Raw genomic sequence first — 24,076 nt, 5'->3', positions numbered from 1 at the left:
AAAAAAGACGTTTTGGAGGCACCTTCATCAATTCAAAGTTACTTACCTCCAATAAAAAATTGTATGAAGATGTAAATCAAACTCGCAAGAGGAACATAACCTTCCATGTTAACAAAAAAAAAACACTGCATCTATTTCATCTCGAACCAAGGATTTTTTGAATACTTTTCAAACGAAACGCTGAAATATATAAAAACAAAATATCAATCTTGAATAAAGTCCTGCATTAGTTTTCTCAAAGCTTTAGATAAAGTAACGTTCCTCGATACATGCTCTGGCGATAATTGCTTCACTTCCAATTGATCTACAGTAACTGAGAGATGCTGATGAATATGAGCGCTCCGCTAAAGATCAAAAGCAAATCGTAATATCTATGCAATTATACCCCAGTCACACTGACCGATATTCGGCTCTTCGGAGGCAAGTAATCGTTCATCAATGTCATCATTACCATAAGTGACTTCATCACTTGGTACTTGGCAGGAATTAATTCCTTGAAACGCTAGAGCGCTGTAACGGCAGTTAGGCTAAAGCCGGGGTAATAGTAAATGTGCCTCGGAATGGAATTTCTAGATAGACGGCGCTATAGAAATGCCTATTATTATTATAATTATCATCGTCTTCATCATCATCATCATCATCATCATCATCTCATTCTTCTTCTTCTTCTTCACTGCATCCTCCGCATCATTATCATTTTTCATAATATTAACCATCGTCATCATTTTCATCATCTTCATCGTCTTCATCATCATCACGTCGTATTTTATTTATGTTATATAATGCCTTTGTTTTGCCACACATAACGTACTGCAATGCTGCATGGGCTTCTAAACATCAGTCTAAATTATTGAGAATACACAGGTTACAAAAATGTGCCTTACGCTTTTGTTCTCATTCTGATTAGCGTGCCCCGTCGCAACCTCTGTTTAGAAGATTTCAAACTCAATGTTTACGATATACACAAATTACAAACTTCTTTGATAATGCACCGGTGTTTTACTAACACATTACCGGATGTTTTGAATTAAATGTTCTGTACGAATGCTACCACACACAATTACAATACAAGGAATGCCTCTATGTTTCACCAGTGGAAAGTATCTTCCAGCACTGTTCACTATGAACATGACAGACAATGAAAGCGGACAAAATATACAGTTCCTCAGGTAGACAAAGGGACATCCCTTCACTGCTATTATGTAAAAATGTGTAGAACAGGTGTCACATGCATATTCACCCGTTCTACACATTTTTACATAATAGCAGTGAAGGGATGTTCCTTTGTTTTCCTGAGGAACTGTATATTTTGTCCGCTTTCATTGTCTGTCATGTTCATAGTGGTTGCAGTTTCTTTACGCCATAATGGCCCCAAAGTTTGGAACACATTACCACATTCTTTACAATCTATTCAGTTCACCAAACCATTTAAACGTAAACTTAAGCAGCACTTCTTGTCTTTGTATAGTTATTCTTAAATGATACAACGTTGTTTATCCCTTTACTCTTCTCCAGCTGACTGAGCTTTTTATTGTTAAATTATATTCTGACGCGCTCAGGGTGCGCCCATTAATCAAGCCCATGTGGCTTTTACGGATGCACCTTTTTTTCATCCTATATTCTTAGTAGATTTAATCATGTCTTCTTTTTTTTTTAAATAAATGTTTATATTTCAATGTATTTTTATTTGCCTATGTATGTATTACAACAATGTATAATGTCATTTTTACTGTAATCGGAAACAAATAAAGTTCAATTAAATTCAATTATCATCATAATCGTCATCATTTTCATCATCATCATCATCATCATCATCAATGTCACCACCAGCACCAGCACCATCATCACCTTATTCTCCTTCTTCACTGCCATCCTCCTCTTGCCCCCCCCCCCCCCTCCTCATCATAATCATCAATTTCATCCTCAGCATCATCATCGCCACCATCTACATCATTATTATCATCATCATCATCATCATCATCATCATCATTATCATCCATGATGATGATGATGATGATGATGATGATGATGAAGATGATGATGCTGACAGGGGGGTAAGCATAATTTTTTCAAGGGGGGGGGGGGGTTAACATTTTAAAATTTCGCAACGACTCAGCCAGCCGCTGAATAAGCGGGGGGGGGGGGGGATAAGAGGTCACTTTTTTTTTTTTTGGTCCCAAAAAAATATTTTTTAGGTCAGTTATTGGTATTTTTTTTATTTAAAAAAAAAAAAAAAAAATTACCAAAGGGGGGGGGGGGGTTCCTCCAAAATACACGCATACAAAACACCAAGGGGGTTCACCCCCCCCCCCCCCTGCGTACGCGCCTGGATGCTGATGATGATGATGAAGGAGCTGATGAAGCTGCTGCTGCTGATGACGATGGTTATTATTATGAAAAATGATAATGATGCGGAGGATGCAGTGAAGAAGAAGAAGAAGATGACTATGATGATGATAATGATTTAGATGGTGGCGATGATGATAATGAGGATGAAATTGATGATTATGATGAGGAGGGGAGCAGGAGCAGAGGAGGATGGCAGTGAAGCAGAAGAAGGTGATGGTGCTGATGGTAATGGCAATGATGACGACGATGAAAATGATGATGAAAATGATGATGATGATGATGATAATGAAGATGAAGTCACTTATGGTGATGAGGATATTGATGTTGATATTTAATAAATTGACATTAATGATATGAAGGACGCTTGTGATGATGACCATTTTTGTTATTATTTTCTTATTATCTATTTTTTCTCGGACGTTCTGCAGGACAACTGATTTCATACAGGAAAGTTTTTCCCCTCCATTCTCTATTTATCTCTCTTCCTGTTTTTTATAACTTGTCCCCCTTTTTATCATAGTTCTAGTCGATTTCCAATGCATGTTTTAATTATTATAATCATAATTACTTTCTTTATTGGGTGAATCCCGCAGTGGATGAAAAATAAGGATATGGTATAAATTATACAAATGGATGTATTAGCTTTGTACATATACCAATCTGGCATCTTCCTAAATAAAAGATGATAATGTACTGTAGGAATGAACATTTCATTGTGGTAAAAGCCCCTTTCAAGTGTTGGGAGCCCCAAATTCGCTAAAAAATTTGATGGCAAAGTTTCACTTAAATTGTGTAATGTTGTGAAAAGAGGATGTCATTTAACACTCAAATCTGCAAGGATTTTCAAAGCAAAAGTGTTTGAAGACAAATATTGATGAAAGAATACAAAACTTGGGTTTTTGTGTCTGTATGCAAACAAAATTAATTTTGTGTTCATCAATATTCGCCTCCAAACAATTTTTTCTAAAAATCCTTGCAGAAGTAAGTGTTAAATGACAATCATCCTCTTTCACTACAATTGAAGTGAATTTTTGCCATCAAATTTGTTGGGCTCCAAACACTTTTTAGAGAGGCTTTAACAAGATTTGAATTGTCATGGATTATATATTCTAGGTTTAGAATTAAGGTATGATATGTTTTTTATCTAAGTTTTAACACATTTATTTTAGGCTAGCCGAATATCTCACAAAACTATCAGATATATATATATATAAATTATCAGATATGTATATATATATATATATATTGGATAAGGCAGACAAATGGAACACGGTTGCAATTCCGAGTTTCACGCCTTGCGAGCGATCATCAGGCAACTGGTAGCATGATTACTCTATAATATATATATATTGAAGTTGACAAGGATTAAGATCGCACCTGAGCGTCAAGTCGTGACGTTAAAATGATGTCAATCCCGTCCCTAATTCCAAAGTTGTTCACTAAATCATACATGCAACACAACTCACAAGCAAGATGAAGGCCAAGCAGTTGATTATTATTTCGTGCTGCCAATTTTACAGTTTAGTATGACATGCAAATCGGGTTACTCTTAATCAAGTCTCGTTCAGATATGATGCAACAAAATCGCGGCGTTTTTTTCTTCATTTATTCTTCTAAATTTATATATTGTATTTATATAACGACGTAAAATGTAATGCGATTTAGATTGCTCAGTGTATACACCCAAGTACTCATGTGTGGCCCGCAGTTGCCGTTCATTTACATGGCGGCTTTAATTCTTGCGGTGCTTCAGCGCGCCATACCTGAACAAGCCTTTAGTCTTTACAGGTGAGGCAAAAAAGAAGATTCAATTCAATTCAATTTAGTTTATTTCACTTCTATTTAAAATCCCAAAATAACAATGACATTTCGATATATTATACATCGTCTGAGTCTGAATAAATAATGATTTCGTCCTGTCTCCGACAAGAGGTGGAGCTACACCTGTAACATCCTCCACTTTTGTTAAACCATGTTATTGAGCAAAGTTGAATGAATTGACCTTTGCAAATACAATCATTTTCAACTCTTCAGTTTCAATCAAACCTACCATATTAACCTTTACATTCATGTTTGGGTGAAATTCCTGAAATGTCAATATAAAAGTTTCAATTGTTGTAGACACACAACATTTATATTTAAACTTGTATACGTCTTTAACTGAAATTGCTAACTCCCAAAAAACACTTTACACTTTGGCTCCAGAATTTCTACCCAAAACGATGACATGTTCAATTACCAAATCCACATAACTATCTAGAAACACATTTCTGAGTTATGAAATAGAACAAAACTTAGTCATCTGAATCTGGCATTAAAGCATTACGTTAGAAGTTATTGTCTCAAACTCTCTTAAACCATTTTGGTAATTCCTTTTCTTTCTCCTCTCTTATTTCGTTACTTTAAAAAAAAAAATTAGTAATATACTAATGATTAAATGTAGCCCTACTTATTGAGTTTATGAAATGCAAACAGTTGTAAAACATTGTTGAATTCACATGATATTAAATACACCAATGATAATTACATCAAACTACTACTGTTACAATACTTTCAACATTACCAAATATCAACTACTGCCGTATTTTTAGCTGAGTGAAATAATTATTAGTCGAGTGCAGTGCTTTCAGTATAATGGGCTAATATACAATGCAATAATGTTCAGCTGTTGCATACCCATTTAGACACATTGACAACAAATACTAATGTCCTTTGCTTTATAATTGGACACATAATGTTATTTTAGTAAGACATGTCAATCAATGAAATAACCACAATAATGGTAACTGTTTTGATGAATTACGCACACATAATTATCAGCAATGTCTCGTGACGAACAGGCGAGAACGTTAGACTAAATACTATTTCAAACTTCGAACTACGGTTACTTTTTCCCAAATTTTTATTTGAAAACCTCATTTATTTTCTCTTTTTTTAAGAAAGTAAATGAATTTCATTTTGTTCTCTCGCTTCCATATACTCATAGCAATACAATTCTACACCATTTAGTTCTCTTTAAATGTTTTGCTAAAATTCTGCAAAGTTAGCTTCCCCCTATAAAGCGCTTTACCAGTTATAACATACCCAATCGCTTACAGTATTAAAGGTAATACAAAGTTTTGGGAAATTTTGAAAATTGGATGGAAAGTGATTATTTACAACTTTGATATATTTCGATGCCCCTGTGGATGTAAAACAAAAGAAAATTTAGCCCCTAAAACACTTCTGCTTTCGAGAAAAATTGAATATAAAAATTTACCGGTGCTCCCGGTAAATTTTGATAAATTTCAAAAAGCGCCTACGGCCGTACAAAGGCAGCTGCGACCATGGAAATCTCAGAATATGCAGTTGTGATATATAATTTCCAAACTGGAATAGCTAATCGGTCGATTTTAGTCAAGAAACATTGTTTTATAGCTTAAATCATATCTTGACCTTGAGAGGAAGCTATACAACATGAAGAGCTTATTATTTACAATTTCATAACTTTAGACTCGATTTCAACCGCGACAACGATCACTGGATATTGTAGGATCGGATATCCTTCCAATATGTTCATTTGAACCAAATTCATGACCCCATACCAAAACTTTGTATTACCTTTAATATTACCCAGGTCATTGGATTCGATTACTATTCCGCACATTAAGGAGCACATTCTCCACTCCCTGGGTAGCATTCTAACTGGTCGCTATTTGACCTTCGTTTATTCTTCCGGCTATCCATTTAACACATGGGTGGAGAGGAGCAATGTAAATAAAATGTCTTGCTCGAGGACATAACTGCCGTGTCGGGCTCTAACCAACAATTTTTCCATTCCCAGTCAAGAGATTAAACCACTCGACTACGATACCTTTTCCAAACAAACGTTACATTTACTTTAGATTTCAGATAAGGACAGAGTTAATCAGTCTACAAAAAATCATGAAAGTCAAAAAGTAAAACTTTTGATACTCAATACAAAACCTTTACCACCGTAATATCCAATTGCCTTCGTCACCAATGTGACCTAAATTGACCTTTCTGACGTAATTGACAAACAAACCATATCGTTGGTCAGAATCTAATAAAAAATATAATCTCAAACATTTGGTAGAGAATGGCTGTATCGTATCCTCTCTTATCCATCAACATTATCATATTGAGTAATTGTAAATCGTATTTGAACACGTATATAGAAAATGCACGATATAAATACATTATTGTAAGTAGTAGTAGTAGTAGTAGTAGTAGTAGTAGTAGTAGTAGTAGTAATATTTACATGAGACACACATGTATATCGCATTGTAAAATTCAGAGTGCCTTTGAAAATATATGTACACTCTAGTGGCTGTAGACGTTTACCGAAACACCACAATTCAGATGTGTCAACCATAGTTATATCAATAATTTTGCAAAATTATTTAAGGGGGAAAACAAATTTTCTTAACGCTCCAAATGCACTCCTCGTTGACCTTCAATTTACCACTTTCAGTGAGCATCTACGTTTTGGTTTAAAGGGAAGTCCACCCTGATAATAAGTTGGTTTTAATAAAAGCACAAAAGTGATATAGGAACAAGTCAGTGATAGTCCGATCACAAATAAAGTTACGAGTTCTTTAAGTTGCGAACAATCAACATGAATTGGCTCTGTACATTAAATTTCATGAACTTTAATTCTCTTCGTTCTTGATGACGGAACATATTTTTTTCCTATGCAGGGGTTTGAATAGAAACATATCTGCAATAACCATTATATAGGGTGCATGTATCATTGAACATTTTCTCGAGGGATTTAAAAAAAAAAATTTTAGTACAGAGCAAATGGGAGGGGAACTCGCAAGATACGTCACAGAGTTGCCAATATGTGTTTAATTGATGTTGTTTAAATAAATGAAAACAATTAGATTGAATAAAACAATAAATAAATTTAGTGATAACTCGTTATGGTTCGAGTGTTGATACCAAGTACTTCGAATCTCATAGACGCCGTCGCATGAAATGTTACAGGATGAATCCTGACGTACCGTGTGGTTACTGGCTCAGGAAACAGTATTGTCACATATGTGGCAGCATCAAAATTTCCTGCATATGTCTGAAAAGGAACGAAAGCAATGGATAATGTTTTTTTCTTCTAATAATGATAATAATAATATTAATGATAAATAACTTATTTATTAACCAAGAAAAGCCTCATCAGTATCACTTCTGCTTTCCCTTAGGGCCGTGTAATTCATATAACCCCCGGAAACTTCCAGGTTCCCATTTACACCTGAGTGGAGAATGGCAAATGTTGATTAATGTCATGTCTCGAATCCCTCGGTATAACTCTTCCGTGAGAAGTGCAATATGGCACAGAGACTTTCTCGCCAAGGCACATAAATAATTGATTTTAATAGAACGTTTTGTATTTTTTTAATACTTTTTAAAATCCTTTAATTTTGCACACTAGGAAATGCATGTTTTTGGATGTGTCAATACATGACTGTGTATGTAGATATGAGAAAATAATTGCATGCAAATACATACAAAGAAATTTTAAAAAATACATAAGTATATAAGTAATGAAAAGAGCGTGAATAAAAAAGGAAGATGAAAGACTTGACAATAAAATGAAATAAGCATTTTAATACTGGAAGCGCAAAATGACACTCACTTTTCGTACCCCGCAATGCTCTCCCAGAGCAAAGGTCCAATTTGTATTGTCCCTTGAGTAGGAGATTTGGAATGACGTCACTATTTGGTTCGTTCCGGTCCGTCCCTGTGTGATAACACCAGTTACCAAAGTATCCTCGCCGAGATCGACCTTTGTGTGATTTTAATGATGAAAAAAGAAAATATATTAACATATCATATGGCAGATTATCTTGCATTTGATACCAATGCTAAGGTCAAGCAATTTATATAAAAAATATGAACCCTTTGAACACATGTTGCTTTCAATATGAGGAAACCAAAAGGACTGGTCAGATTCGAATGATACTGATTGTGAGATTTTCGATTGAAGCTACGCCCTTAAAGTATTTAGGGTGGACCTTAAGAGGAAAATCTCGTTTTCGTTGTAGGTTGGGTCTAACCAGCCCTTAAACTTTTTACATTTTTATTACAAAAATATATTTTTCTATCAAAATGCCTCCATTTGTAGCATCGGTATTTGTACATAGACCTATGTATATTATTTTATAGCATGTATCCTTTCCCTTAAAACATAATCATCTGATTTGTCAGGAGTTCTGTCAAGGTGTTTGGTGTCTACAGACTTGACATGTCCCAGGTGATAATATCTGAACGCAACACTCCCCTCTCTCACTCTTCTCTCTCTCTCTCTCTCTCTCTGTCTTCTCTCTCTCTCTCTCTCTCTCTGTCTTCTGTCTGTCTCTCTCTCTCTCTCTCTCCCTCTCGTGTTGACCTTCCGCTTTCCACTGTGCATTGTTTACATTATTATTTATGATGAGGACGCCACCCCAAGCTGTGCTTATAATGACCCTTTCTTCTAACTATGACCTGATGTGACCATATAATTATGAGTAATATGGACAATCAAATCAAATCAGAGTAAAGATGATGACGATGATGATGATCATAATAATAGTATTCAAGAAATAATACTGATAGTTATAATACTGATAATAACAATGATAATAATAATTATAATAACAATAGTGACAATAAAAAACACACAGGATGTTCTTGTACAGCAACGGCTCGTTTTAATCGTTACATTCTTTCAAATATTACTTCCTGAAAAAAAAAATGTTCAGGTCCCCTTAGTGATTATGATAATGATTGGATATAATTGAGATCAAACACGATACAAACGTTCGTCCGACACCAACGCTTACAACAACCATCTTAAAGATAACTCCATCGTCACGATCACTCAACGGCTCCAAGCTTGGGTTCTCATTATTATGAGTTCTTATTGGATTGGATGAAGTAAATGAAGATAGGCAAATAATTAATCACGTTGTGTTATTAATCAAATATATGTTATTTTTAAGTAGGAAGAAAAAAATCGCCTCCAAGCATTGAGGAAATATAAGAAAAATTATTTAAAAGCGAATAAGAAAAAAGAAAGACTTTGGCACTCCATTATAAAAAAAAAAATGGGAATAAACAAGAAAATTGAATGGATGAGGACCGGAGGACTCCGCTCAGTTCGCATTTATGTGTGATTGACCGCTCTCGACTGCTAAAGACTGCTCACGTTTTTTGTTGTTTTGTTTTGTTTGTTTGTTTGTTTGTTTTTGGAAGGGGGAGTTTTTTTTATAGTTTTGTTTTATTTTTTGATTAGGCTTCGTCATTGTTTTGTGTTTTAATTTGGGGTTATGACGAAAAGATTTATTCATTCAAAATAATTTAAAAAACTGAAGAACACTGATTCGTCAATATGCCTCATTATTAGCCAAATATTGAATTCATTAACATACATGAATAAATCAAGCAGAGACGACTTCACTCAATATAATAATGCGCATGCTCGAACCTGATCTGCGCTTTTTTGTTCTTTTTACGAAAAGAGTATATACGAATGTAGAAAGCATCGAACGAAAAAAGAATAATTCTTGGCCTTCGGGCGCGTTGAAGGCGTGTTCAATTGTCTAATCAAACATGGAAGAGCTTTATGTATACACATGAAATATATCATGTTACAGTATGTTATTCTTTATTTTATTCATACTTCTAATCAGTTAGCCAATAGAAAGCCAGGTAAACCCTCTTGCAGGTTCTTCTTCTGGTAATCGCCAAAACTATGCAGCCTATTAACACGAAGAGAAGGTTGAATTTTTCATGCATAGCTGTATTCAAATTATTTCTTTATATGCATAGGTGGGTACATTTAATTCAAATCATCTCAACGCGCATTTAGACATGCTAGAGCAAATTACCTTAAGCCACTTGTTGTTGTCGTTAAGGGCGGCGACCCATGCACCGGCGGATACCCATTCACCGGGCCCCCTTGGAACGGAAACTCCATTTAGCCTTCCTCTGTAAGCTTCATGACCGGAACTCCAGATCGACGACGAGGTCAGACTAGAGTCTGGTATCCGACCATCTTCCATGCCAAGCCCCTCACCGAGGACAAGAGGAGTGCAACCAAGTTTCGCATCGAGGTTCAGCGACGCTGCAAGAAAAAGGGGAAAAAAGCAGACACATAACTGACCTTGTAACTAAATTTCTTATATTTCCTACTAATTTACAAGGCAAGGTTGTCCTTTCAATATATCTTTCCTTAAATGCAATCCGGAAACCTATCTTGTCAACAAGCCATATGACGTATAAATTATAAAAAACGAGCAAGAAATACAATACAAAACAAAACAACAAATGGAGAAGAAAAAAAGGAAGGAAAAAAATTAGTTAATCTACAATTATCATAATTATGAAAATACAAGATGGTTGATTTTTCACGTGTTAATAAAGCACCTGCCATTGGTCCACATGAGTTATCTTTAGCAATATTTTCCTGTATTGCTTGAGCCTGAGTGTGAGATGATTATTTAATCACGTATAATGTTATAAACATATTGGTCGGCCCAAACGAGATTTCCCAATTGAGGGAAAAGATAATAATTACTAAACTTTCGGCAACTGCCGATGAAATTTAATTATTTTTTTAATACGGAATTGTGAGTCAATTATAAAAGGTTGGCCCTGTACAAAAAAATATATATATGCTCTGGGGTTTTGAAATGATCAATATGAAAAAATTACACACAGAAAAGGATAAATGGGACTGCACGCAAATGGTTCGTCTAGAATTTTCCAAGTTTTTACCATTTCTTGTAGAATGATGAGAGCATTTTAAGAGGAAAATTAAGGGGAAAATTCTACTATAATATTTGTCCCCACTGACATACAAAAAGAGAGAAAGCTCACAATTATATTTATTTTTATTTCAGCATCTACTAATATATATAGAAACCTTCTCTTTCAGTAATATTCCTACTCTCTACCTACCTATGGCATCAATTAGAGGTCACTTTTATCATTTTTACCAGAAGTAAACTTTCTCTTTCATTAACAGTTCTACTGTGCACTTACCTATAGCATCAGTTAGAGGTCCATACCCATATAGTTCCATCCTCAAAGAAATTTGACCGTGATTGGTCTTTGGATGGATCCGGAAAGAGCGTCCAACTATCGGCCTAGCAAGCGTGTGAGTCACATGGCTATCACGGTCATAATTTCCCGGAAATATCTATAAAAAACATATTTGCATTATTTGATCAACTAAGATGTAATTTTCGTAAGTTGTGATTCTTGTTTCTTATAATTCATTTTGAGAAATCCTTATTGGTTTGTTAGGTAAACAAAGGCCTATATCATGTAAAACGAAAAAAGGAAGTTTCTTTTCCCTCTTTCCTGTTCCCCAGCTTTAGATCTAAAACTAAGATACAGCGCTATGTAAACTTATTGTTCCATTTTTCTCCCCAGTAGAGTTGCGGCTTATAATTGTGTGCATGATATTGATAATGGAATATAGAGGGGTTTTTCTTCTTTTTTTTTTTTTTTAAATCCCTCTATGTTGCACTGTAAAACTTTTTCTTTCTTTGGTTGTATTGTCTTTATTTTATTAAAACAAAAACAAAAAACAATAATAGAAATAACAGTGGGACCTCGTTATATCAAAACACTGTTTTATGAACTTTAACCTCACCAAGACAATCCAAACGGTTGTATTCCTTAATAATATATACCGTTTTTTGTTTGTTTTATTTATTTATATATATTTTTTTCTTCATCCCAGGTACGAAGAAGTTGTATTACAGCAATCAATTTAACATAATCCCAAGGAGTTCTTACGAGGTTACGCTGTATATTTCTTAATATAAAGACCACTGATTTAGTGTTTTTTGTAATGTAAACGAGGAAACCGCAGTTTTGCATTTACCTCAACTAATCCAGAGTAAACGTTCAAATAATCAGTCCAAGCCATGTTGTCAAAACTGGTCGAAAAGGTGTATGACGTCACCCACTGATCATAGTCATACTCATTTCTACCCTGGGTCGTTATGGCTGTTACGATATAACTGGACTCAAATTGGACCTGCATCCATTGGTATTGGTCGGGCGAGTTTGGGACCCAGGCTCTCTCGTGGTTCAGGCGGCCAAAACGACTGCAGTAGGACGCCGAGTGGCAGGATGATTCGGAGAAAGCCGAATCGGGAAGAGCACCACTTGCAAGGCCGAGTGGTTGACCAGATATATTACACGGGTTCACTTTTGGAAATAAGGTCAAGAAATAATAAAAGCATATTACAGGGTAAAACGACAGAGGCCTAAAAGTGCGTATGAAACACGAGAGTAAAAATTATATTTCACACCATAGGATAAAAGTCGTAAAACGCGGTGTTGCAAAAATGCAACGAGATGATATCTTAAAAAGCATTTTACCGTCCTCGAAGAAATATCTTATGTGAGGATTTTGCAATATCCCCTAGCCTCTCTTTAAATTGTATAAGGATATACGATCTGAGTTAATACTATAATTATAATTTTTCAAAGGAGCCTGCCGCGGGTACGCATATGAGACACCCGCAGATGCCCCGCCGATCACCGGCCGGCCGTCGGGCAATTTCTTTAAAATCATCCGGTGGCTGGTGGGAGACCGCCCGGGAATCAGTTGGTCATCATTCGGTCACTTTCGGGACGCCCTGCGGAGAAGCTCCCTGATTTTCGTCCAGTTTTTACCTAAAATCAACCGTTGACCGACGGGGAATCGACTAGCCACCGCCCAGGCATCGCAGAAATCATTGGGCAGTGCCTAAATTCCTGCAGTGACCGAGCAGGCTATAAATCTGGCGGTCGCTACTCTGAGTAGTGACCATAGCTTTAAGTTAATCAATTTAATAATGTTTAATGATTTTATTCTTGCACAAAGTCGGTTATTCATATACTATTGTAATTTTGTATCAAATTCTTCAGTTTCTTTTACTGCGTATTATTATTTCCTACATGTTTGTATTTTTTTTTTAAATCCAAGTTTTGGTTGGAATAAAGCAATATAAATATTAAGTGTTGGAAAATGCCAAGTTTCATTACAAAAATAGTCGTATGTTAGTATTTTTCGCTTGAATTATTTTGGAATCAACTAGGGCATACTACTACAGGTTATCAATGAATTTTTATCAAGAATGTTCGAGCATTTATAAAGAAGTTGCCAATAAAAATATAACCTATTTTTCAGACTATTAATATTATCATTATAAGCATTATTTTTTATTATGATTACTTTTATCATTATCATTATTATCATTTCTCACCAGGGCAACACGCAATGGAAATAATTTCACTCTCGTTTAACCGTCCCACTTTAGTCTCACTGTACCAGCAGTCGGTGATGTTTGTGGCGTTTGCAGGACATATCACTGATTCGGCTTCAGCAGGAGCATCGATGGACGAGGACTCGTAAAGTGAACCGCTCAGCGTCGCAAAAACTCCTTGTTCAATAAAGTTAAAGTAAAAAGTAGGATACCAGAGTAGTCAAAATATCATTTTGAAGACAATAAATGCAAACCGCAACAAAACATTAATTGTATCGGGTACCACAAGAACTGATTTGTGATGACATACACAATATACAATTTGGGTAGGCCCAAAGAAGAGTTTTGAAAACTGGAAAGAATGAGAGAGGGATTCAGGTTCCTTTTTTTTCTTTTTTCTTCTCTCTGTTCCATTTACTATATTTGTTCTTTCCTATCAACTTTCTGTTATATAAAATGTAATTTTCATAATAATATCTATAATGTTCTCTCGGTAACTGTGTTAATTTATTATGGGCGTTCCCAACTCAAGCAATGCTTTCCGGGTTTTCGCCTCCTTCCGTATCTGAATTATTTACTGTATACTCTTTGTTGAAATAATTGTTACATATATCATGTATATATACATTGTGTTTCATATTGTACCGTTGAGAAGGAAATAAATGTTAATAAATACAATACAATACAATAAATATATAAACTCCTGATCATGACACCAATTTTGATGATTCTTAAACAAATTAAAGGAAATACATCTATAAATTACTTAAAACAAATTAACAATATTTATATCTAAACCAAGAGAACAGAGTTTATGATAATATTTGTAAAAGAACTCAAACGCTTCCATGGTTTCTCAAAAATATAGGGAAACAATAAAGCAAGTCCACACCTTAAAAAACCTAGGGTACATTGTAGCATCAGATGGGAAAAGTATTCATGAGATGAATGAAAGAATTGCAATGGCAACGGGTATATTCAATCAAATGAAATACGTAATAAAATTCTGAAGAGCTCGAGAGAAGACTAAAGACCACAGAGACCTGGTTTTTGAGAGAGATTATGAATATATCATGGACAGAAAAGATAACAAATGAAGAAGTGTTCAGAAAAACATCACTCATCAACACAATAAAAAAGGCCACATAATCATAATTAAGAAAAATATATATAAACTTAACAGGCCCCCCCCCCCCCCCACCTGTCAGGATATTGTCGGTAAAATTGCGCTGCCGTCGGGAAAAAGAGAAAAGGGGGAGGGGAAAAAAGAGAGGGAAAGGGAAAGAAAAGAAAAAAGAAATAGAAAAGAAAAGAAAGAAAGGAAAAGAAAGGAAAGAAAGGAAAAGAAAGGAAAGAAAAGAAAAGAAAGAAAGAGAAAAAAAAGAAAAAGAGGGAGGAGAGGAAACAAAGGAAAAGAAAGAAAAGAAAGAAAAGGAAAAAAAAGAAGAAAAAAGAGAGAAAAGGGAAACAAAAGAAACGGGGGGTGAAAGAGAGGAGACAGAGGGGAGGTAAGAGCCTGAGAGAGGAGGAGTGGGTGTAAAAGATAGAGGGGGGTTGCTGGGTTGAGTCGTCTCGTCGAGGGAGCAAGAAAGACACGGGTAAATATGTTGCTGTGTCGATATTCTTGCTAAATCCTCGTGTAGGCCTACTATATCAATGCAGAAGTTTGAAGTCGGTGAGATGTATATTGTCCCCTTCGAACTGTGATTGCTTATCCGCTGTGACGACTTCGAGAGTGACTACAACTACAATACTTGTATTTTCTCGAAGTTTCACTTTCCTATAATATCAGCTAAAGAAATCAGGGGTTTAAAATTTTTGGGGAAACTAACTTCAAACAAGGATTAAGAGTCAACAACGTTACGACGTATCATCTTCCCTTCTCTATATTTTGATGAAACGCCAAAAATTCAGCGCTTCGCGCGGGAGAGGAAAACTTCATTTAGACGAGTCAAAAACGGTACACGACGAATCATCTGCTTTCTCTAATAATTTAAGGAAACGTCAACGACGAATCATCTGCTTTCTCTAATAATTTAAGGAAACGTCAAAGCTTTCGCGCTTCGCGCGAGAGGGAGAAACTGAATTCAGAGAAATAGGGATTATTAAGAGTCGAAAACGGTGCAACGAATCATCTCCTTTCTCTAATAATTTAATTAAACCTCAAAGCTTCCACGCGCGAGAGGGGTAACTTAATTCAAACAAATAGGGATAAATAAGAGTCGAAAAACGGTACAACGAATCGTCTGCTTCCTCCAATAATTTAAGGAAACGTCAAAGCTTCCGCGCTTCGCGAGAGAGGGGGAAACTGAATTCAGATAAATAAGGCTTATTAAGAGTAAAAAAACAATGCAACGAACCGTCTTCTTTCTCTAATAATTTAATGAAACGTCAAAGCTTCCGCGCTTCGCGGTGAAGGGGGAAACTCAATTCAGACAAATAGGGCTTATTAAGAGTCGGAAACGGTACAACGAATCATCTGCTTTCTCTAATAATTTAATGAAACCTCAAGCTTCCACGCTTCGCGCGAGAGGGGAAACTGAATTCAAATAAATAGGGATAAATAAGAGTCGAAAAACGGTACAACGAATCGTCTGCTTTCTCTAATTATTTAAGGAAACGTCAAAGCTTCCGCGCTTCGCGCGAGAGGGGGAAACTGAATTCAGATAAATAGGGCTTAATAAGAGTCGAAAATGGTGCAACGAATCGTCCTCTTTCTCTGATAATTTAATAAAACGTCAAAACTTCATTTAGACAAGGATTAAGAGACGAGCACGGTTCAACGAATCGTTTACTTTCTCTAATAATTTAATGAAACGTCAAAACTTCCGCGCTTTGCGTAAGAGAACTGAATTCAGATAAGGATTAAGAGTCGAGAACAGTACACCGAATTCCTGCCTTTTCTCATAATTTAATGAAACGTCAAAGCTTCCGCGCTGTGCACGGGAGGGGGAGAAACTGAATTCAGACAAGGATTAACGGTCGAGAACGGTACAATAAATCGTCTTCTTTTCCTAATAATTTAAGGGAACGTCTAAGCTTCCGCGCTTCGGTAATCGTTGGCCTCTACACCCCCCCCCCCTCCCACTGAAAAAGGTCTAGCGACGCCCCTGTCAGCAGTATCAGCTATTTAAGAATAGCTGATAATATACACCAATGGAGGGTCGTTAAGATGATAATTATAATGTTTTACCTTCAAACCCTAGATACTGACATGCCAGTTGTGATAAGTTCCAGTTCCAATAGTCTTGATGTACCAGCACGTACGTGTTAGGACTGGAGCTGGACGTTAAAGCAAGTGTTCCTTCATTTATCTTTTCACCAAGTAGCTTTAACGAATGGATGGTTACATCTATACAGTTTACAATAAAAAATAAGACAGATATATTGCGGGGAAAAAGAAAGAAGATTGAACACCTTTAGTGATCGGGTGAAACAGGTTTTAAACAAGAGTTTACGGCGATGTGTTTTTAAAATGTATCTTTTTTCAGCTCTCCCATCAAATTGGTTTTGCGTAGGGCGCTAAATTGACTAACTCATATTCAACTCATAGTCACTATAAGTACTCAAACCTTAGTCGTTCTAGAACACGTTTCAATTGTGTTAATGTGAATGCAATTAGTGAATAGTTGATGAACGATTTGTGATCTGCCACTCCTATATTTACAGGGCCATCTGCTAAAAGGAATAGTGGGATGTAAATATGTAGTTAAATTGAAACATAAGTTCCCGTTAACAAAGCGCAGGGAAATGCCCATAATCAACGAAAGAGGTGTTACTATTTCTTTACACTAGGGTAACTCATGTTTCGTTGACGATCAGACATAGACGAAATACTTCATGTATGGCTGATTGTCAATGAAACGGAGTTAAGTCTTTTGTCAATTTTGCATGTTGCTACGGCAGGCAGCCAGTGAAAAAGAACTTTTTAAATCAAATTATGGAAATGCAAGCAACACTTTAAACAAACAGAACTTTGTTATTCCTTGCTCAACATTTTTTCCTGATTGAGGTGTCATATGAAAGGGCAGAAACTGAACTTTCTAGAAAGGTGAAATTTTCTTCGAAATTCAGTTACCGCCTGCTAAATGACTTTTTGGTTTCCTTCCTTCAAATTGCTTTTAATCACTCATGTGTGAAATATGCATCATTATATATGCATCAAACAAAACGGAGGATCTAAGCTTTACAAATATGTGTCATTTATTTATAATAATTGTGATTAAATTATGATAAAACATCGATAATTCTCGGTTTCGTTTTTGCTGGGTCTCACTGTATATATCAAATATTTAATTGCAAAAATAATTGTATTACATATCGTTATTCGCGGGGAATTACCAAACAACCCTAAATGAATATCAACCAAATCGACAGATCTTAATTCCCTTAGCTCAAACTTAGCTATTACGGTCTTCCATAACCTTTGAACATGTACACATTCCCAGAACATGTGTAAATATGTTTCAATCTATTGCTTACAAATACAAGTTATCATCAACAAATTCGAATCTCAAGAAGTGTTCTTTAGTATATAGTGCTCCATGAAGCAGTTTATATTGAATTTCTCTTAGTCTGTGAACAGGAGTATCTTTTCACTAAAACTTATCACTAAATATCTCCCTATATAACTCATTTGTAAAATCTGAAAATCCCCGTCCATCGTGAATCTTCAATACAAATAATTGTGTAACTTCTCTATAAAATATTCATCAACCTTCCTCGATAACAAATCTCTGTGGAGCTTCACAGTACCGTTAAGCTGCATTAAGATATCATACTCTTTTACATCCACTAAACCCCAGTTATTCGTTTTTTCCCGCTTCTCGGAATAGCTTCCCCAATATTCCATACATCAACAAGTTTGTTTTAATCTCATAATTATGTTGAAAATGAGAAATTGATCGCATGCCATTTTCAGCAAAAATATCTTAAACTGAAATTATATTGCATTTAAACGAATTCTCATCAAAAATCATGTTCTTATTTAATAAGAATTTTGTATTGTTAAAAACAGTAGGATTATTTTTTTCCTAACAATTCTTACAACCTTCCAACTCTTCCCATGCTTTTATCATTACTAAATAGAACGTAGGTAGGCCTACTTTAAAACTGAATAACTTGGAATCATAGTTACACAAGAAAATAAATCTACCTCCTACCATCTTGAAGCAGAAATCAAAGTGTAGCTTCCATCTCATTGATTTTTAGTCTTTTCAGCCACATTCCACGTTGCGTTTTTACAAACGAGTCAAAATTGGTCATTCGTAACCCCCCTTCATTGTAACCTTGATACAATATTGATATCTTAATTCGATCTTTCCCATTCCAAATAAATTCAAAACATATTTTCTGTATATGATATGACCCACTTTGGAACCACTAGTCAAGCAAAAACGTAATATAATTTACATAATGCATATGTTTTTAATAATTTTTTCCAAAAACACCGTGAGCCCCCTCTGTTTCCACCATCCAAGTCTTTTAATCTTGCTTAAAATCTCATTATACGCCCTCTGAGACTTTCGTTATGAACTCACCTGTTTCACAATGTGTACCAGTCCATCCATCCTCACATGCACACATGTAACCGTTCTCCTCATCCTGGCAAATACCTTCATTGCCACAAGGCTGGCTGCTACAATCGTCAATGTCTGACGGACAGAAAGACATAAAAACAATGAAACATTTAACAGGAATTTCAGGGTGATATGTTGTTTTTCAGAAGTTTTGTAATTCTGCAGGTTCGTATAACTATAGAGGTCCGTTATTCCAAAGGTTAATTCCATGCAGTTCATGGTTCCGAAAGTGAAATGACCCGAAACCCTGACTCTACACTATCATACATTGGCGTAGTACTAATTGGATGCTACCAGTTGAGTGTGAGTCTCATTTGAATGTGTAACAAGGGTTTTTACAGACATGTATCAATGTTATATGACTATTTACTTTAACGTCACCATCCGTAATACAAAAAAAATGAGATACATGCTAGTTGTAAGGTCCATGTATTATCACGAACAGAGACATCTAATCAATGGCACTAATCAGGAATATACTCTAATGCCCTCTGTTGAAAATTTCCTTGAATTTTGTTCTGTAAGGTTTAAACTTTAAAAGTGTTTTTTCTAAAACTTTGGATTTTGTGAGAAAGCCCTACTTGCCTCTCATCTTCTGTTGCAATACACAGGACAAGGCCTTTGCCCTAATGCAAATTTCCTTACAGGAAATCCATATTTTCTATCATGTTTACACTTTAAACATGTGTTTCCCAAACTTTGGGTTTTGTGGGTTGGTCAGCTTGCCTCGGTGAGGGGAGGGGGCTAATTTGCAAATGTGAGGAGGCAGTAATACAAAATTAGGGGTGCTTACCATTTTCACAGTTGGTTCCTTCCCATCCATCCCCACACTGACATGTGTAACTGTTTATTCCGTCCAAGCAAATCCCATCGTTCAGACAAGGTTGGCTCAAGCATTCATTCAAGTCTGACGGAGAAAGATTAATTTAATTTATGTAGGGATAGACAAATCTATTTTATTTACAAAGGCACAAATATGCATCAGTATAGCTCCAACCATGTGTAACTATTTATCCCTTCCAAGCAAATCCCATGATTTTGACAAGGCTGGCTGAAATAATAATAATGGGTTCTTGTATAGCGCTCATGTCAGTCAGATTTGATACTCCTTGCTCTCCCGATTATTAACCTGGCTTTAGCATGGCTACCATACGGCGCCCATTCATGTCTAAGGAGATTTTCAAAAACATTTATATTTGCAGATAAATTCATTAAATTTAGATTTTAAAAATACTGCGTTACTTAGAATGGCTTCATGTACATTGTAATGTATAAGACAATATGATTTAGATTGGTACAATATCATTATCTAAATATCTGTAAATCATGCATGCAATTCAGCCATTGGCTGCGATATGAATAAATACCCTACCTTACCTAATTAAGAACAATCCGAGGACGTTTTTGTTGTTTCTGGGAGGAATTTTCGAAATATGCCCTCCCTTTTCACAAAATCATGGATCCCCTGCTATTGCTAATGACACAGAACAAAATTCAGCATTTTACTCACTTATTTGACAGTTATCCCCTACCCATCCGGCCACGCAATGGCACAGTACATGTTCATCAGTACATGTTCCTCCATTACGACAAGGGTTGCTGGCGCACTTGTTGATGTCTGAAAAAGAAAAGATCTTAAAATAATAGAATAGCAATAGCAATGCCACACAGGCGCGGAACTACGAGGGGCGAAGACCCCTGGCAAATAAAAAAACATTCTCATGAATTGCCCCCCCCCCCAAAAAAAAAAAAAAAAAAAAAAAAGTGCTCTTACCCTTCCAAAGAATGGGAGATTTATTGGTTACGAATCTGTTATGAGTCTGTGAAAAAAATTAAAACATTATACCATAAAGTACCTGGTGTAGTAGCGGATTGCTGCGTTGTCGTTACGGTTGAAGTAGTACGCTGTGTTTCGTTCCGAGAAATTCTAGCCACTTTGTCGAGCTTTTCTGAAAAGAACGAAAATTCATGCAGTTATTATCATAATGATCTTGACAAAGACAGGACTGTAACACTGTCACAGCAGTTGATTTTAAACAAAAAGGGAAATACATGAATAGCAATAAATAGCCAATAATAAAGCAATTATCGTTGTTATTTAACGTTATTATACATGGCCTCATGATAGGAGATATTTTTGGAGTACAGTGGCGCTCTCTGCTGAATGACAGACTGGTAAGAGCATGATGAACTTTCAGATAACATATACATATAGGGACCTTTTTACCTGGGATCTCTATAATGAATTGTCCTTTCTAATTGGAGAGCATCAGTAAACACTGAAAAGTACTAAAGCAGTGATGTTGTTTCGAATCCGGGACACGATTACCTTTAATCATTGGGTGAACAATAACCCGCCCACAAATCCTGAGAATAGATGAAGGCAATTATAGAAATCATATATGTTGCTTGTCCATAAACGAAAGTAGGCCCACAAATAGACATGGGCAGCGAAAGAGGAGAGGAGAGAGAGAGAAATGAATAACGAAGGAAAGAAAGAAAGAAAGCGGGACAGACGGGAGGAGAGAACTAAGGGGACAGTGGCAGGGAGGGAGAGAGAGAGTGGGAGAGAAAGAGAGAGAGAGAGAGAGAGAGAAAGAGATTGGAGAGGAGAGGAGGAATGAGAGACGGAAAAACGGTTATATATGTTTGAAGAAAAATAAGAATAAATTTGTCATTTTATAAAGAAGCAATGGCCTATGTGTATTATATCAATGTTGCGAATGTTACCTACCACAACTGTTCCCTGTAAAGCCTTCGGAGCAGTGGCATTTGAATCCGACCATAGTCTCCTCACACCAGCCGTTTTTGCATGGATTACTGAGACAATCTGTTCATCAAAATTTCAATAAAAAGATGTATGAATTAAACCAGAGCAAGTCGAAGATCAGGCCAAAAAAAAAATCATTTGGTTGTCCTCGACCGCCGCTCGTATTTTTTTATTTTTTTTAAATATATATATATTTTTTTTTAATTCAATATTTTTTTTTTTCATTTTTCATTTTTTTTCCATTTTTGTTTCATTTTTTTTTTTTTTTTTTTTTTTTTTGGGGGGGGGGAGCAATCTTAAATGCCAAACATACCATTTTATGGATTTGCAAGGATCAAAATGCGTCCCGTTGCCAGTTTGGTCTTTTCAGTACGCAATTAGGTATTTATTAAACTTGCCATTTTTAATTTTTCTATGTCAAAATGCCGTTCATTCAAATCAGGTTCGGAGCATTCTTAAACTCATTTTAAAGCCCATCTGTACTAGTTTACAGGAGGGATTAGACCACCCTGCAAGGTCACTGGACAGGTGGTTATCTCATCAAATCAGCTCTCAGTTAACATAAGAAAAAGAGGATCATGGGGGACCAATGGTCACCGATTAGGCATTGTTTGCTACATAGAGGGCGCAAGTAGATATAAGTAGTACAATGGAAATTTAAAAGGTGCTGTATTTCAAAGCCCAAAATACTTTCTGTGTTGGTCTTGATATTCACAATGTGTACCAGTCCATCCATCCTCACTCCAGAAAAGCAATCGAGGACAACCAAACATTTTTTTTGTGGCCTCATTGATAATAATAATGATAATAATTGGAATCACAATAATAATTATAATAATAATAATAATAATGATAATAATAATAATAATAATAATAATAATAATAATAATAATAATAATAATAATAATAATAATGATAATAATAATGATAATAATAATGATAATAATACTAATACTACTAATAATAATGATAATAATTATTATTATAATTATAACTAGACATGTTATTCTTGTTTGGAACAAGTATAGGTGGGCTGTTCCAACTAAAATATAAAAAAATAGAAAAAAAATGAGCGATATACTGCTAAAAAAAAAACAATGTCGTGTAGATTTACGATGTGAACGAAATTCACTTGCACTGATAGGCATAACACGCAAATTAAGAAATTTTTCACATGTGCCTTTTAATTGAAATTTTCACTATGATGACGTCTTCAAAATAAAAAATAATGACCATTTAGCTTGTAGAAAACTGTCTAAATTACAACATGTGAAAATCTGGAGAGAAAAAAAATCGATTAATATTTACAGAGATACACTCAATTTTTCATAAATCTGCTGACGTCATAATATATCAATTCGTAATTTGAGTTTGAATGCCATCATGATGACCTCAGAATATTTTGTAATGGCCAAATGAGAAATGAAATCATATCTCCGAGTACTCCGACCCATACTCTATCAAAATATAAGAACAATTGGGTGTCTAGGTGCATCCCAAATAGCTATGATGGAATTTGTGTAAGCATGTTTTTGCCAATATATGCTATGTATTACATGTGCTCGTGCGCACGGCCATTTATCTTAAACAGACGCTCATTCCGTTATGAAATATCATGAAAGAAAACAAAAGCGTTTCTATGTTGTGTAATGGCGTTAAGCTCATTTTATGTTTTTTATTACCAGAAGGAAAATAGTCGGTCAGTCACTCAATAGTGTCTGATAGTAAAGAAAGTAAAGGGGTTTGCTTTATTAAAGGCACACTGTCCTACTTGTAGCTACTTGCTCCCTCTATATAGAAAACTTCCCTAATCGGTGACCATTGGTCCCCCGTGGTCCTCTTCTTCTTATGTCAATTGAGAGCTGATTTGATGAGATAACCACCTGTCAGTGACCTTGCAGGCTGGTCTAATTCTTCCTGTAAACTAGTACAGATGGGCTTTAATTTCAGGTGCTAGGAAACTGCTACCGTTTAAATTTCACAAATAGGACATACGTGACATATGCATAATTAATGCAATGTTCTACAGAATTTGCCAATTCAACATTCAATTGATAATTGTGACATGATCCCATCATCTAATCAAAAAACTAAAAGCACAACTTGTATAGCTCATAGTCTCAGCTATAACA

General features: G+C 35.5%; 1 protein-coding gene across 1 annotated transcript; it reads right to left on the bottom strand.

The window, feature by feature from the left end:
- Nucleotides 1-7,219: 7,219 nt before the first annotated feature.
- On the bottom strand, nt 7,220-22,079 carry LOC105442642 (EGF-like repeat and discoidin I-like domain-containing protein 3). The gene is made up of 12 exons (XM_030981496.1): nt 21,909-22,079; nt 21,031-21,123; nt 20,685-20,792; nt 19,968-20,081; nt 19,136-19,249; nt 16,789-16,947; nt 13,596-13,772; nt 12,224-12,552; nt 11,374-11,530; nt 10,218-10,453; nt 7,985-8,134; nt 7,220-7,423 (listed from the first exon to the last, which is right to left on the bottom strand). Exons 1-12 carry the CDS (start codon nt 21,958-21,960, stop codon nt 7,259-7,261), a joined length of 1,854 nt encoding a protein of 617 aa, XP_030837356.1. The 5' UTR covers nt 21,961-22,079; the 3' UTR covers nt 7,220-7,258.
- Nucleotides 22,080-24,076: the final 1,997 nt, after the last annotated feature.

Source organism: Strongylocentrotus purpuratus, unplaced genomic scaffold (genome assembly GCF_000002235.5).
Source record: "Strongylocentrotus purpuratus isolate Spur 01 unplaced genomic scaffold, Spur_5.0 spur5_scaffold_12, whole genome shotgun sequence".
Taxonomy (NCBI): Eukaryota; Metazoa; Echinodermata; class Echinoidea; order Camarodonta; family Strongylocentrotidae; genus Strongylocentrotus; species Strongylocentrotus purpuratus.
This window is presented reverse-complemented; position numbering and strand designations above follow the sequence as displayed.

What these genes read in the sequence shown, in the direction of transcription:
- LOC105442642 (XM_030981496.1), bottom strand. Translation starts at nt 21,960, where the DNA reads ATGGTCGGATTCAAATGCCACTGCTCCGAAGGCTTTACAGGGAACAGT. An exon ending in CTTTACAGGGAACAGTTGTG is followed by an intron (nt 21,124 to 21,908) that starts GTAGGTAACATT and finishes CGTTCTTTTCAG; the next exon opens with AAAAGCTCGACAAAGTGGCT. An exon ending in AGCATTGCGGGGTACGAAAA is followed by an intron (nt 7,424 to 7,984) that starts GTGAGTGTCATT and finishes GTTCCTTTTCAG; the next exon opens with ACATATGCAGGAAATTTTGA.